The sequence below is a fragment of the Lupinus angustifolius genome, chromosome LG03 (genome assembly GCF_001865875.1).
Source record: "Lupinus angustifolius cultivar Tanjil chromosome LG03, LupAngTanjil_v1.0, whole genome shotgun sequence".
Lineage (NCBI taxonomy): Eukaryota > Viridiplantae > Streptophyta > Magnoliopsida > Fabales > Fabaceae > Lupinus > Lupinus angustifolius.
In genome coordinates this window covers 28,573,147-28,587,455 of record NC_032011.1, presented here as the reverse complement: position 1 = coordinate 28,587,455, position 14,309 = coordinate 28,573,147, and the positions used below count along the sequence as shown (strand labels likewise).

General features: G+C 34.8%; 1 protein-coding gene across 1 annotated transcript; it reads left to right on the top strand.

The window, feature by feature from the left end:
• Positions 669–9,580, top strand: LOC109344354 (zinc finger CCCH domain-containing protein 18). Its single transcript, XM_019583102.1, has 4 exons — positions 669–954; positions 5,175–5,483; positions 7,193–7,253; positions 8,332–9,580. Exons 1-4 carry the CDS (start codon positions 829–831, stop codon positions 9,318–9,320), a joined length of 1,485 nt encoding a protein of 494 aa, XP_019438647.1. The 5' UTR covers positions 669–828; the 3' UTR covers positions 9,321–9,580.

Genomic DNA, 14,309 nt, shown 5'->3' with positions numbered 1-14,309 from the left:
CACACTCATGAGTTTTAGTTAAATTAAACAAATCACTCTATTTGATTAAACCTACAAAAATCACCTCTAATTATGTACATACATTAGACTCACTACCTTGTAGCAAGCAGAGATAAGTGTAATTTTTTAAACAAAAAGTGATGACTAGTGTAATTAAGTTAAACAAAATATGATATATTGTGAAGACAAGTGTAAATATTATAAAAATCAACGTCTATTCATTATTTTAGTAAGTTATAATACAATATAAGAGTGATTTAAACACCTCCTTAGAATTATTGAAACAATTTGTAATGAACCAAAAGTAAAAATAATGAATGGACATTGACTCTTATATTATTTGAAATTATCTTCAAAATATACTATATTTTGTTTAAAGGATTACATTACTTATCATTTTTTGTTTAAGAAATTACACTTATCTCTCTTATCAAGATCATCATTGTAATGTATGTATAATATTACGCGTTGTTTCTATATGTTAAGAAAAAAGAGACAATTTATATAATTTCATTAAAACTTAAAACTCAGATGATATTAGTACAATTATAACTATACAACTATCACAACTTGTGATTTGTCAAAACAATATATTTATTTATTAAATTTTTAATTTAAATATTTTTTCCCAATAATACTAAAATCATCTTTTAAAAAACTATCTCTAACCATTAAATCTATTTATGATATTGTTTAGGTCTTTATCATAAATGGGACTACAACAAAAATTGTGGTTTAAGACATTTGGAGAAGGTTGAAGGACGATAGAAAGGGCAGAGTGAGAAAAGCGTGTGAATTATTATTAGTGTTGCGTGGTGGGAATTGGGAATGGGAAGCGAAGAAGAGAGGGTTCTGGAGAATCAACTGGAGCTTCAATTGCAAGAACAAAGGGATTCCCTCTCTGCTATTGATCATGCTATCCTCTCTGATCCATCCGATCCCGAGCTTCTCGCGGTACCTCCCTAGAGATCATTTTTAAATGTTTTATGTGTTCTTAATTGTGTTTAAAATTTACTTGGTCGAGCGGCTGCTTATCCTAGAACAACCAAAATATCACGAGTTTGATTTCTGAAAGCGACGTTTGTTGGAGGGGCACACATATCTAGAAGATTAGTTTCTTACCAAAAAGTGAGGTCGTACAAAAAAATTGTTTAAAATTTATAAATTATTGGAGTTTGTGATTTTGGGAGATGGACAAATTTTCTGCTTAAAGTTTGAAACTTTCTGTTACTATAAGGGAAATGATATGCAACCCAAACTGTTGATAGTGTCCGTTATCCATATTGTGATGCTTGATGGGTTTAGATTGTCATATGTAATGGTTTCTTGAAATTGAGTCATGTTGGTTACAAATAAAGAAAAAAGAAATGAAATACCGAGGACTGAGAAATGTGCTATTTCATATCCTTTTCATATGTAGATATAGGACTCAATTATGTGGTGTTTCTTTAAATTTCCTACCACCTTAATGACTTGTGGACAATTGAAGAATCATGCTCGGTCGATTGGCAGAAGAAGAGTTTGGGAATTTGGTTTGGTTGTTTTGCTTTCTACAATTTTGGATGTACCGTTATTTTATGTGAACTGCATTTGAGTAGTTGGCTGCTCTGTGGCCAGTGGCGAAGGCACCATGGTCACCCCTGGCAAAAACTTTCCCTTATTTTTACTATATTATTTTTTGCTACCACCATTTTTAATTGTTTTTTACGTATTAGTAATGTATTTATTGAAAATTAAAAGTAGTAGTATTAATATTTATTTCTGTCATGTCTATCTCCATTTTTACATTGATGGCATGTTTAAAGTAGTTTATACTACATTATGTTAATTACTAGGTAGTCAATTGTGGATAGCAGTTGACCTTAAAACCACTATAGTGGGTAGCAAGTCGCCCCTTATAGATAAGGGGGAAACTATAAGTAATTTATACCATAAACATATTATAGTTGGGAGCAGTACTGGGAATGGGTGTAACAGTGGGCAGTTGAGATGGTGCTTTGTTGTGCGACTGCAAAGTGGGGGGAAGAAGCTTCGTATTGGAGGTTGAGAACAAAGTGAGAGAAAGAAGCTTCACCTGAAAGTGGGAATGGGAGAGTGATAAGTATAGAAGAAAATAGAAGTATTAAAGATGCAGAAGGAGAGAAAAGTTCTCCCTTGGATATATTACAAGTTCAGGTTTTCGAGAGCCTACCCCACCTAATTTACTATTACACCAGATTTTTCAATAACTCATCAACAGATGCATCCCCTTATTTAATAACTATTACTATGCAGTTTATAATTACATATAATTGATATAAACTCCTAAAACTCCTAACTAATAACTGCCTACAGCATTAACTGCCCCTAGTTGTCTGCCACTTGCGCCTCCCCTGTTTGGATGCACTGCTGCCCAAGACCACCAGTGGCTGTCGCACCACCCTTTGTGGTGGTAGGTAGTCCTGATGTCTTCCTTTTGCGGCTATAAACATGTATAATCTTTACCATTAGAGAAATATCATTGCAAACACCTTTGCATTTACCTTGTGGCCATCCCCTACTTCCACCACATAGGATGGTGTCTCCTCCACTTTCAACTGCAACTTCCCCACCAATTCCTTAGAAATGAAATTATGAGTCGCCCCACAATCAATCAGTACAACTACCTTCTGATCTCCAATGGTCCCCCAAACTTTCAAGGATCGGCGTGAAGTAAAGCCAACAATGCTGTTTATGGATAACTGTGGTATGTTTTCTAGTTGGAGTTCATCTTCACCCTCTTCCTTAGTGGCACCTTCCTCTTCCAACAACATAACTCGAAATTGTCTATTTTTGCAAACATGATTAGGCCCAAACTTCTCATCACAACGGAAACACTCCCCTTTCTTGATCTTTTCCTGCAATTCTGATTCTGATAGCCTGCGGAAATGGCTTGGTCTACTCTTGTTCCTGGGTTTGTCAACTGAAATACTACTAGACAAGGATGTAGAAGGAGTATAACTTTTCCCCCCACTTTTCTGGCCTGTGTCAATTGTAACAGTTCTGGAAAATGTGGGAGTTTTGTAAGAGTTGTTGATTTTTGCAACCGAATTTGAACTCAGATGAACCTTCCACATTGCTTGATTCTTCAACTCGATCATCAAAATTTTTTTAACCATGATTGACAAAGTAGGCGGTTCGTACAGTTTGATTTCAGCACCAATGTCTTCTTTCAACGCATTCACAAATATGTCCATCAAATGTTCTTCATCTACTCCTTTTAACATACTAGCGAACTTCTCAAACTGCTCCACAAATTCTTCTACGGTACTTTCTTGTTTAAGTGCTAACAAGGCAGCAAAGGGACTTAGTGGCTCAAGATTGAAATCGTTCGAGAAGGGCAATTTTAAAAGCCTCCCAACATGTATTAGGATTGCAGGCTTCCCACCATTGGAACCAAGATAATTCTTTGCCATCCAATGGCACCATAACTGCTTGTAGTTGCTCTCCTTCTAGGATTCCTCGTATTCGGAAGAATCTCTACAATTTATTCACCCAACTATAAGCATCAGTGTCTCCATCTTAAATAGGAATTTCCTACTTTCTCCACCGTTCAAAGTTGCTATCATTTGTGGCTTCCCCTTCATGATTAATGTGCCGAAATGAGCCTTCTCCTTCATGATTCTCCTTCTGAAAACCCTCTTCTTCGCGATGCATAATGGTCTCCACCATATTCTCTAAGCACTGAAAGCGTAGTTCAAATTGATGTCGATCTTCCTCGCGTGAACGTCTGGCTTCTTCACGATCAATCGTCAACATCTCCAATATTTTCTCCATCGGATCTTCTCTAGTGTCAGTTCTACTATTGCCCATAATTGAAGTGCAGAATACCACAACACTAGGATGGTGCTCTGATACCAAAATGACAAGTATAGAAGAAAATAGAAGTATTAAAGATGCAGAAGGAGAGAAAAGTTCTCCCTTGGATATATTACAAGTTCAGGTTTTCGAGAGCCTGCCCCTCCCTATTCACTATTTCACCAGATTTTTCAATAACTCATCAACAGATACATCCCCTTATTTAATAACTATTACTATGCAGTTTATAATTACACATAACTGATATAAACTCCTAAAACTACTAATTAATAACTGCCTGTAGCATTAACTGCCCCTAGCTGTCTGCCACTTGCGCCTCCCTTGTTTGGATGCACGGCTGCCCAAGACCACCAGTGGCTGTCGCACCACCCTTTGTGGTGGTAGGTAGTCCTGATGTCTTCCTTTTGCGGCTGTAAACATGTATAATTGGGGGTTTCTCCTTATCAGAGAGTGGTCGGAAAGTGCTTTTCTTGTGGTTGAAAAAAGAGGGGAAAGTGCTTTGCCCGGGGTTGAAAACATAGGAGAAGAAACAGAACATGTTCAATGTATTTTGCTGCTTCTGTTAAACGAAACATGTTTTGCAGCATATTAGGAAACCCTAAAAACAAGGGGATAGCTAAATTACCAAAAAACTCTAAAAAAACCCTTGCCACATATTAAAAAACAAGGGCAAAGAAGACTCCCTCCCCCATTGAAATTAGGGTTCCATCTGAAGCAAGGATGGAGCGGGTACTGACCCGCGATTTGGGTCGCGACTTTGCCTCTATTTGGCCCGTGACAGGCGTGACTACCATCTGCTGCAGATCCACTGTTTTGTCAAGTGGAAAGGCAGACAGGAACTGCTCCTCCGCTATCCGGGCATGATAGTGCTCGATTGACTACCCAGGTTAATTGTTATCATGTTTGTTTCTTACAATATGTATGTGCTAGTGAGAAAACTTCTTTAAGTATAAGTCATATGGTCCTTGTACTGATTGATTGCTATATATGCACATAGGATTGATTGCTGTGTTGTATGATGTACTGATGTCTGCTACAGTGCTATTTAGGTCATATGTAACTAATTGTCTGCCTTTGAATCTCTTAGAAGCAAGCTATTTACTTTATTGTAAACCTTAGAGGCAAGCAAATTACTTTATTGTATATATTACATAGTGCATCCACTTAAGTATTATAAATTAATTTGAATCTCTTGAGCTGCATCAGCAAAATGAACATCAAGCTATCATTTTTAGTGGAACATTATCCTGATCTAGTATCCATGGAATTATGAAAGCCAAAAAAACTATGAGATCAATTTTATTCTTCAAATATCTTAAAATTGTTTGATATCTCAGGTTCATGAGGAGCTTGTTCAGGCAATAAACGATGCAGAGGAAGGACTTCTTCTCCTAAAACGTGCACGACTATTACAGGAAGCAGATTCAGTGCTGCACAGCATTAATCTGTTTGCTGAAGAAGAGAAAGTAGAGCCCCTAGACCCCACAAATGTCGAACCAGAGCCACTGGAGAAAAGTTGTTATCCCGTTGGATCTAAATGTAGATTTCGCCACATAGATGGGCGTTGGTACAATGGTCAAGTGGCACTATTGGATAATTCCATGGCAAAGGTTTCATTCCTTAATCCTACATCTGAGAATATGCTGGTATGTAAGATTATCTTGTCAATAGTGTCCATTTTCTCTTGTACTTTGATGTCAAAAAGTATGTAATGGTATTCTATTGAGTTTTTAACCAATAAATTTTGTTCGCCACACTTTTCCTCTACTGCAACTAATTACTAGAAAATAAAGGATTTTAAATAAACAACACTTTGCTAATATATTCTGCAACATGGGCATACGGTGGGTATCAAACTGTAATTCAAATTTTCGCTGAATTTATTTAGAATTAGATAATAAAACTGCAAATATGGTTAATATGCTGTCTCCAGTTCCCTCTGAACTCCCTCCTCAATAGTAGACACAGAGGTTTGGAATATCTGTCATAATTCAAGCAGAAATATTTACCGAACGACATATTAACTGTATGGTCATAATACAAGGCACTTTTTCCAGCTTGTGAGTAGTTGAATTCAAGTAATGGAACCAGAAAGCCTTTTCACCACTTAGTAGGGTTGGCTATGTATATAAAACAGTGTCATGACAGAGAAAAGTCAGACAATTGGCTCATATCCTTTAAATGGAATGTCCTATATTTTCATATTTACAATACCTGGTTTCTAGGATTCATAACAGAACATGTTATAGTTAAGGGACACCTGTTGATGTAATGACAGATTAGGTTCTTTTCCACATATTTATAACTTTTTATGTGCACTTAAAACACTTCAGTACAACATTTAAGAAATGTAATCGTTATAATTGAATTATTTACAACAACCACCATAAAGTTTTTTTACCACCAGATGCAATTGTGTCCTTGTAACCATGTCTTTAGAAATGCCATTTAAATCCAAGTATTTTTTAATAGTTTCATTTATAGTTTTTCTTTTGCATCCCGCTATCCACAGATTAGGGGCATGGTGACCCAATAATATTTTTCTTGGTCTTTCCTTGTCTTAAGTGGGGCTAGCCTCATACTAGGAGGAGGGTAGCTGAATAATGTTGAGTATTTGAATATAGGCAAGACCAAGAATGTTCAGAATATCAGAGTCCAACAATGTCCCATGTCCCCCATTAAGTAACTTTTGAAAGTACTCCATCCATCTTTCCTTGATATTTGGTTCTGTATCTAATCCAAGACTTTACTCTCTTCATCCTTGATGCATTTCGCTTGATCCAAGTCTCTTTTCTTCCTTTCACTACCTTTGGCAAGCATGTAAACGATGCCAGTTGAATGATTTACTAATTGTAAAAAGTGATACATGTTACATATCTTAAATATTGTATATAGCACGATTCACAAATGAACTCAATTGTTAATATTAATAATAATTTTAAACATGTTTGGTGCAATTATCTATTTGTTTTAGAGGTTCAAATCATCAGTCAATGAGATATTTCTAAATCGTAAAAGAAACTTACAAAGTCCTATAATGTCACATCCACTTTATCTTTCTTGCCTCCTCTCTCCTCTCTCTCTGACCATCTTAACCACAAATCATCTCAAGGATTTCAGAGTAATCTCAACTGGCATTAATTACTTAATAAGGGGAAGCTCAAGAATGATCATTCTTAATGAACAGTATATGTATAATCTATGTTTGCATGTGAAATAATATGAATTGCTACTTCTTTGAAGAAGATATCTTAGCATAATTGTTCCTTAAAATTTAGGTTCAGGTTATTCAATAAAATTAAGTGTTGTTTTTCATGTCATTTTTATGTACTAATGCTAGAACACCTAAGTGCAGATGTGCAAGTTCTTTTTACAACAACGATGTCGGTTTGGTACTAACTGTCGTCTATCACATGGTAAGCTGTTGCTATTAAGCAAATTGAATAAAATTGGATAAAGGTGAAATCACATGGACCTCTGTCTTTGTTATTAACTTTCTCAGTGAACTTCAGGGCACTTTACCTTTTGAATGCATCATTTGATGGTCATTTGAATCCTGGTATCCTATGATAATTTGTTTAATCCTGGTATCGTATGATAATTTGTTGAATCCTGATATCATATGATAATTTGTTGAATCCTGGTATCTTATGACAATTTGTTGAATCCAGTCTTTGTCCTGTTCGAGAGGTAGTTTGTATTTTTTGGGTACTACTAAGGGTATCCCCTTGCCTTATGGGTAAGGAACTAATCCCTTTTGGGGTTTGTGGCCACCCCTCTCAACATATGTTGCTCATAGGAATCTAACCCTTGACCTTTTGGTCATCCTGAGGATCTAGCAGTGTCTTACATCCTACATTAACACCTTGTTGGTCGAGAGCTAGTTTATATGAATGAACTATAGTTTGGTTTAATCACTTGAGTGTTACACATAACTTCAGAAATAAGGGAAAACTTCTTTTTTCTTTGTGATTTTGATATCATAGTTTTCCATTATAAGATATAAATTTTTCTAACACCTTAAAATATGCAGGTGATTTTTCTTCTTGTTGAGACTGATATTATTATTCCTATGTACCTTTTAGTTTCATTTAGATCCCATGCGTTTGAAGTTAGTTTACGAATAAATGCTATGGCATCTTCGTTTGAATTCTCAGCACACGCCATAAGACACAAATCTCGAGATGAGACCCATTAAGGAAAATAAAAATAGTAACAGACTTAGTACTGTTAAATTAATCCATTGTGTTTTTCCTCCATTTTCTGTGGTTGAGAATATGATGAATTAGAAACCCTGTAACTGTAATCCCTTTATCCATAATCCTCTTCAAAACCTAACTCGTTAGTCTGGATGGTTTAAGCAGTTGACCTTCAAATATGTGATTACTGCCTTGTACAATCTATTTCATGGGTTTTTGTTAATATTTATTTTTAAATTTCAGTGATCATAATTTTTCAGCATGTCATAGTTTATGTACAAATCCATATTTGCAGGAGTTGATGTTCAATTGTCCTCCCTGAAGAAATATATCCCAACAATCTATAAGCCTTCCCTTGTCGGGTCAAGCATATGGGCAGTCTCAAATGGCAATCCGGGCATTTGGAGGGAAGCTGAGCTTGAGTCTTGGGATGAACAAGCTGGAGTTGGACAAGTTGTTTTCCGAGATGATGGAAGTTCTGTGAAGCTTGGGGCAGAAGAAATGATATTATCTGAGTATGCTGAAGTGAGTGATTTAGAGAGCGATTCCAGCTTCGAACAATCTGATGCTAGTGAATATGAGGAAGAAGAATCACAAGGTTTAGGATTCATGGAGACCACTAACCAACAGAGGGGCATTCAGACTGAGACTGCTATATTTGCCAAGTGGGAGAACCACACTAGAGGTATAGCTTCCAAAATGATGGCTAATATGGGTTATCGAGAAGGAATGGGTTTAGGTGTAACTGGTCAGGGAATGTTAAATCCCATACCAGTGAAAGTCCTACCACCGAAGCAATCCTTAGATCATGCCCTGGGCTCTCACAAAAAAGAGAACACGGAGAAGAAAGGTAAGAAACGGAGCAGAGGTGGTAAGAGAAAACGTGATAAAAAGTTTGCAGAAGCAAGTTCTGCAGCAAAAGAGGAAGAAAATTCGGCATCAGACGTCTTCGCACTAATAAATAATCAGCTGGCAATGCACAATGAAACTTTAAATGGTGGATCGATGAAGAAGCAGCAGCAAAGTAAAGGTTCAGGGGAAGGTAAAAAGGTAGATAGGCGGGTTTTGATTGCTTATGAAGACGACGTGAAGGATTTGAAGGTGCGTGTTGAAAAGCTTGAAGAAATTGTGAACATAAACAGAAAAGAGAAGCTTGTTTTTGAGGCTGCCATGAGAAAATTAATGGAAACCCGCAAGGCTTTAGCAGAGGCTGAAGCAGCTCATGTCTCTGCGTCAAATGCAGTTGATAGCAAAGAAAAAGAGAAGCGTTGGCTTAAGTTCTAGTTAGGACTTAAGATTCTGTTATCTATGTAGTATTAGTCGCATCATATAATGCCTTAAGTTTATTGTTGTGCAGTTTTTATTTGTTAAGAGTTGAAAAAGAAAAGAGATGGCTTGAGTATTAGGTAGGACTTTGGATTTAATTCTTCATATAGTTGGATAATGTAATGCTTTCAATTTATTATTGTGCTGAAACTTCAAAAAGAGGAAGAAAAGGAAATTTCAAAAGTGTAACTCCAAATATGATATGAATTGATGGCTCTTTAATATTTGGCCTTATGCACTTCCTTTATTCTTTTGGGTTTCAAAGAGCACTATCTTGCAATAGACTAATCTCTCATGATTTGGACAGACAAATAAATATTTGTTATTTTAAACTATGTTCCAAATTCTGTTTCGCACAAATGAAAACATCTCATGTTAATTAAAAAATTAAATATTTATTATTTTTCTGTTTTTGCTTTATTGTGATTGATGCGAGACAAACTTTGAGATAATATACATTTTTTTATGCTCGGACAACTACGCAGTGTTCCTCTCAATTGTTGTTTGATTCTTCTTTTAGATGATGGATGCATTTTTTGATTGAGTTGTATGGGCTGTGCCGTTATTTATGTGGTGGATTTTCAATTTACTAGTTTAGAGAGGGGAAACGGTTGGTTGGAACATTTTAGGTGAATCATTAGCTACAATTACTCTCATATTATGATGATCAAGCCATGTAGTTGTTGATATCATACAATTAAGTGATAAAATGTGATTATTGCTATGGACAGGATGATGCTTCTTAGCATGTTATGTTGGTAAGCAAATGGGCACCACAAACCTGTAATTCACGCAACCTTGAAATGACATTTGGACAATGAGATTAGGACATAGTTATCTTGCACTAGCTGGATGTCCAAAATTACATGGACAAGCCTTCATTCTAAACGATCTATAATTCTATACACAGGCCTCTATGAATTTGAACCGCAAATATATTTAAGTTCATTGGCATATACCCATGCGTTCGCACTGTCATTCCGTATTGCTTCAATTGAAGTTAAAATAGTATAATATATAAACTTAATTTGTATTAAAAAATTTGAAATGGTAAAATAAAATAATAAATGATATTCTTATGTTGAATCTTAATAAAGTTAAACTGTAGTTCATGATTCAGTTGAAAATGATTGTTTCTCAATAATTGTTCTTAACCCACTCCAAATTATTTGTCCCTCTTGAATTAGATAATCTTCAACCTAAGGAAGTTAAAAGTTATTAAATATTAGAGTGTGTCTTCTAGTGCTATAGGTTCACTAATAATTTTAGCATGTTGAGTATAGTCGAGAGCAAGTAAATGCTATTTGCTATTTACATATGTGTTCATACTAAATCTCAACAAGCGATTCTCTTAGTAAATAGAAAGTGTCTATTTATGGGAAAGTCAATTGGACATAGTAATTACAAGTTGCTGGTAGTTTTCAAAATTTTAGACTAACAATAAAATACTTTTAGGGTATAAATTTGTTTTTCCATGTCAACCTACTTTTCCTTTTTAGCATAGGGTTAGACTTATACTTTTTTATAGATAATAATGTATTTGGCTTAACCCTTGCAATATATGAGGTTCCAATCACTTTTTAATCTTTTCCCTGCAAAGTGTTAAACAAGATTTTTTTTCATATCATTTTCCATGGGAGACTACTATAAGATATATCTAAGTATAAAATGACAAACTAAGAGAGGGTGAATTAGTTTTCTACTCAATTATAGGTTTTTGCAACTTAAAAATGATTAGAGAATATTGTAGCACAAAAAGTAAGTTGTAGAAATTAAAATACAGAAGTATAAAGTAGAGAATATGGAAGAAAAGAGATACATCAATTTTTATACTAATTCACTTTCTTGTTCACTTGAAGACTACACCAGTCCCCTTGCTCACAGAAGATATTTTATTGATTCGATGAGTTAGTCTATTAAAAATCTCACCCCAAGATCTTGTCTCTAGAAAACACTCACCACAATCTCACTTGGTTAAAAGAACACATTTTCTAAGTTTCTCATTTCCCTTTTCACCACACCCTATAGTGAAAAGTGTTTAAATAAATTTATATAATGAAGAATGTTTCTAGGGCTAGATTGCAGAAAGAAGTTGACTCTTGTAAACTTGCAATCCTAAAAGTCTTTCACAGATGATAAGACAAATGCTCGAATGTTTTAAAATATATGAAAACTTGAAACAAAAACACTTGATAACAACTTAAAGAAATTAGGAAAGGTTTTTTACATGTTGCTTGCAAGAGTGTTCTGAAAGTTGTGTGAAAGTTGTGTGAAAGATATGTGAAGATATTGGTGTGAATCTGAATGTCTAAGTGCCTTTAAATAGGCTTCCAACTAGCCATCATACCCATACATGAAGGTAGAAGTCTATTGGAAGGACATCCATTCATTTTGGGTGAAGCTCTTTCAGTTTGGATTTGGAAATATTGTGTAACATCTCTCAGTAACCGATTACTTCACATGGTAACTGATTACCCAAAGCTTCTGCCAAAATGAGTAATTGATTACTCTCATGAGTAATTAGTTACTTTGTGTAGAAATTGTGTGGTAACCTGTTACTCAGTTTGGGTAACCTATTACTCAGTCCCAATAACCCGTTACTTGGTTCCAGGAACCCATTACTTGGTTCTAGTAACATGTTACTTAGGTCTAGTAACCCATTACTCACGTCAAGTAACGTGTTACTTAGCTTTTTGGAAATTTAGTTCATTTTAATTCCAAGTTAAAATGCTTTTCAAAAAGGTTTTGTTCATTGAGCATTTGGTTAATCTAAATGACAAGACTTAGGGAAAGAAGTATATATATCTTATAAGACTATAATACATTATTATCATGAATAGCTTTTCTTCTAAGTCTTCAAGGCCTTCTTTCTTTTTCTTCTTTTTGGTGATATTGGTGTCTTCATCAAAAACCATGCCAAGGTCAGGAGAAAAAAATTCTTCACAATCTCCCCCTTTTGATTATGACAAACCGAGATCTTCTTGAGAGTTTCAGTTTTCTGATTCAACATAAATGTGTTGATTTGAACATTTGAACTTGTTTATGCTCCCCCTATCTTGTATGTTTCCCCTTTGTTTTTAAATACATTCACTGAAAGATTCAATCCAGAAAACATAAACTTCAACTTTTCTCCCCATTTTGACTTCATCAAAAAAAGAAGCCAAGTTTCCATAGGTACAACAATTTACATATATATAAATGGTACAACACATTATGACATTCATGAAGCCAAAGTTAGATTATATGAACCATAAATAGATATGCTATATTAAGATAGAATAAATATAAGCAACATCACATAATATCACTAAAACATAAAGGTTCATGCAAAATAAACCTTGTTCAACTATTACAACCCAAAAGAAAATAAAGAGACTTAAACATCATAACTTAAACAACAAAGCAACTACAACAACACAACAATCCTAAGACTTAGGCTCATCGCTATCATCATTGATATCCATGTAATTCAATTTATTAGATACTTATTTGAGTTAAGCCTGAACTTGTTGGGCCTGAACATCAAGAGCATCCATCTAGGATGAGATTTCCAACAAAGAGGATATCCCAGTTTTTCACAGACTCAACCACTACCGTCCACTTTAAAAATTTTATTTCACTTTGAGGAAATCTACATAGAGAATATTAGATTTTTTTTCCTATCAAACTCCTCCCATGGATAGTGAAGGCCAAATCCGACTTCGACTCATATGAAATATATTTTGAGACAAACTGAACTAAAGGTTCTCAAGTCCATGACAATTTCTTGTTCTTTGACTGATGAAAACATGTTTTTTTTTACGTTCATATTGCAATAAAATACCTTCACAAGTTCAGGGTAATAGGTATCTTGTTCATGACAGAACTCAAAGAGATTTTGATGCCTAAGGAGTGCATGGAAATGGAAAATTTCAAATTCAAAAGACCCTAACCTTCCATACTTGGGAGTAATCAATGTCGTCCTAAGAAGTATTCCTGGAACACTGAGCGTTGCTCCTGTTTGCAAGAAGCCTCGACAAATCCAGCAGATTGGTCTTTGAAGCAGTTAGTTGACTCCTTTGAATAGTAGTGGAGTGTTGCTTCTTGGTTCTTGAATTAGAAGCCATGAAAATGGAAGTTTCCAAAAACTAGGTTTTGGGATTTTGAAATTGAGGTTTTTTTATTTTATGCTCAAAAGGTGAAATAAATGGTTTGAATGTGTTTAAAATTACGACTGTGATATATTTAGCCACAAATTTCAAGCAAAACGAGTAGGATATGAGATTTCTATTGTGTAGAGGGGTACTACGGGTTTGAGGAGGAGGAAGAAGATGAAGATTTCTGAAAAAAAAATGGAAAAGATAAAGAAACACAAATTAATCGGTTACTCATTCAAAGTAATTGGTTACTCACAAGCTAAAAACTCAGTTTTCTAGAAATTCAAGTTTGGTAAATGATTACCCTCCAAAGTAATTGGTTACCCAATCTCTCTGTTTCATAAAATAATTGGTTACTCATTAGAGTAATGGATTAGTGTTACCAGATATTGAATATTTCAGGTATCCCAATACCTAGTAATCAATTACTCTAGCATAGTAATCGATTACTAACCAAAAAACATGTAAAAATGAAGAATTTAAACTAATATGAAAACAAGTAAGCATGCAATAAACACTATGAAGCAAACATATAATCATATTCTAGGACAAATGAACTTCATCTAAAATGTCTAGTTATATTCTAATCTTGTAAAAAGGTCTTTTTGTCAAAGGTTTACTAAATATACGTGCGAGTTGATCATGATTATCAACAATATCTAAGAGTACGTCTTTCTTTTGGATATGGCCCCTTTGGAAGTGATACCTTATATCAATGTGTTTGGTTCTAGAATGAATAATTGGATTCTTTGTGAGGTTTATAGCACTAGTGTTATCGTATTTCAAAGGAATGCACCCTAAGTCCAAACCA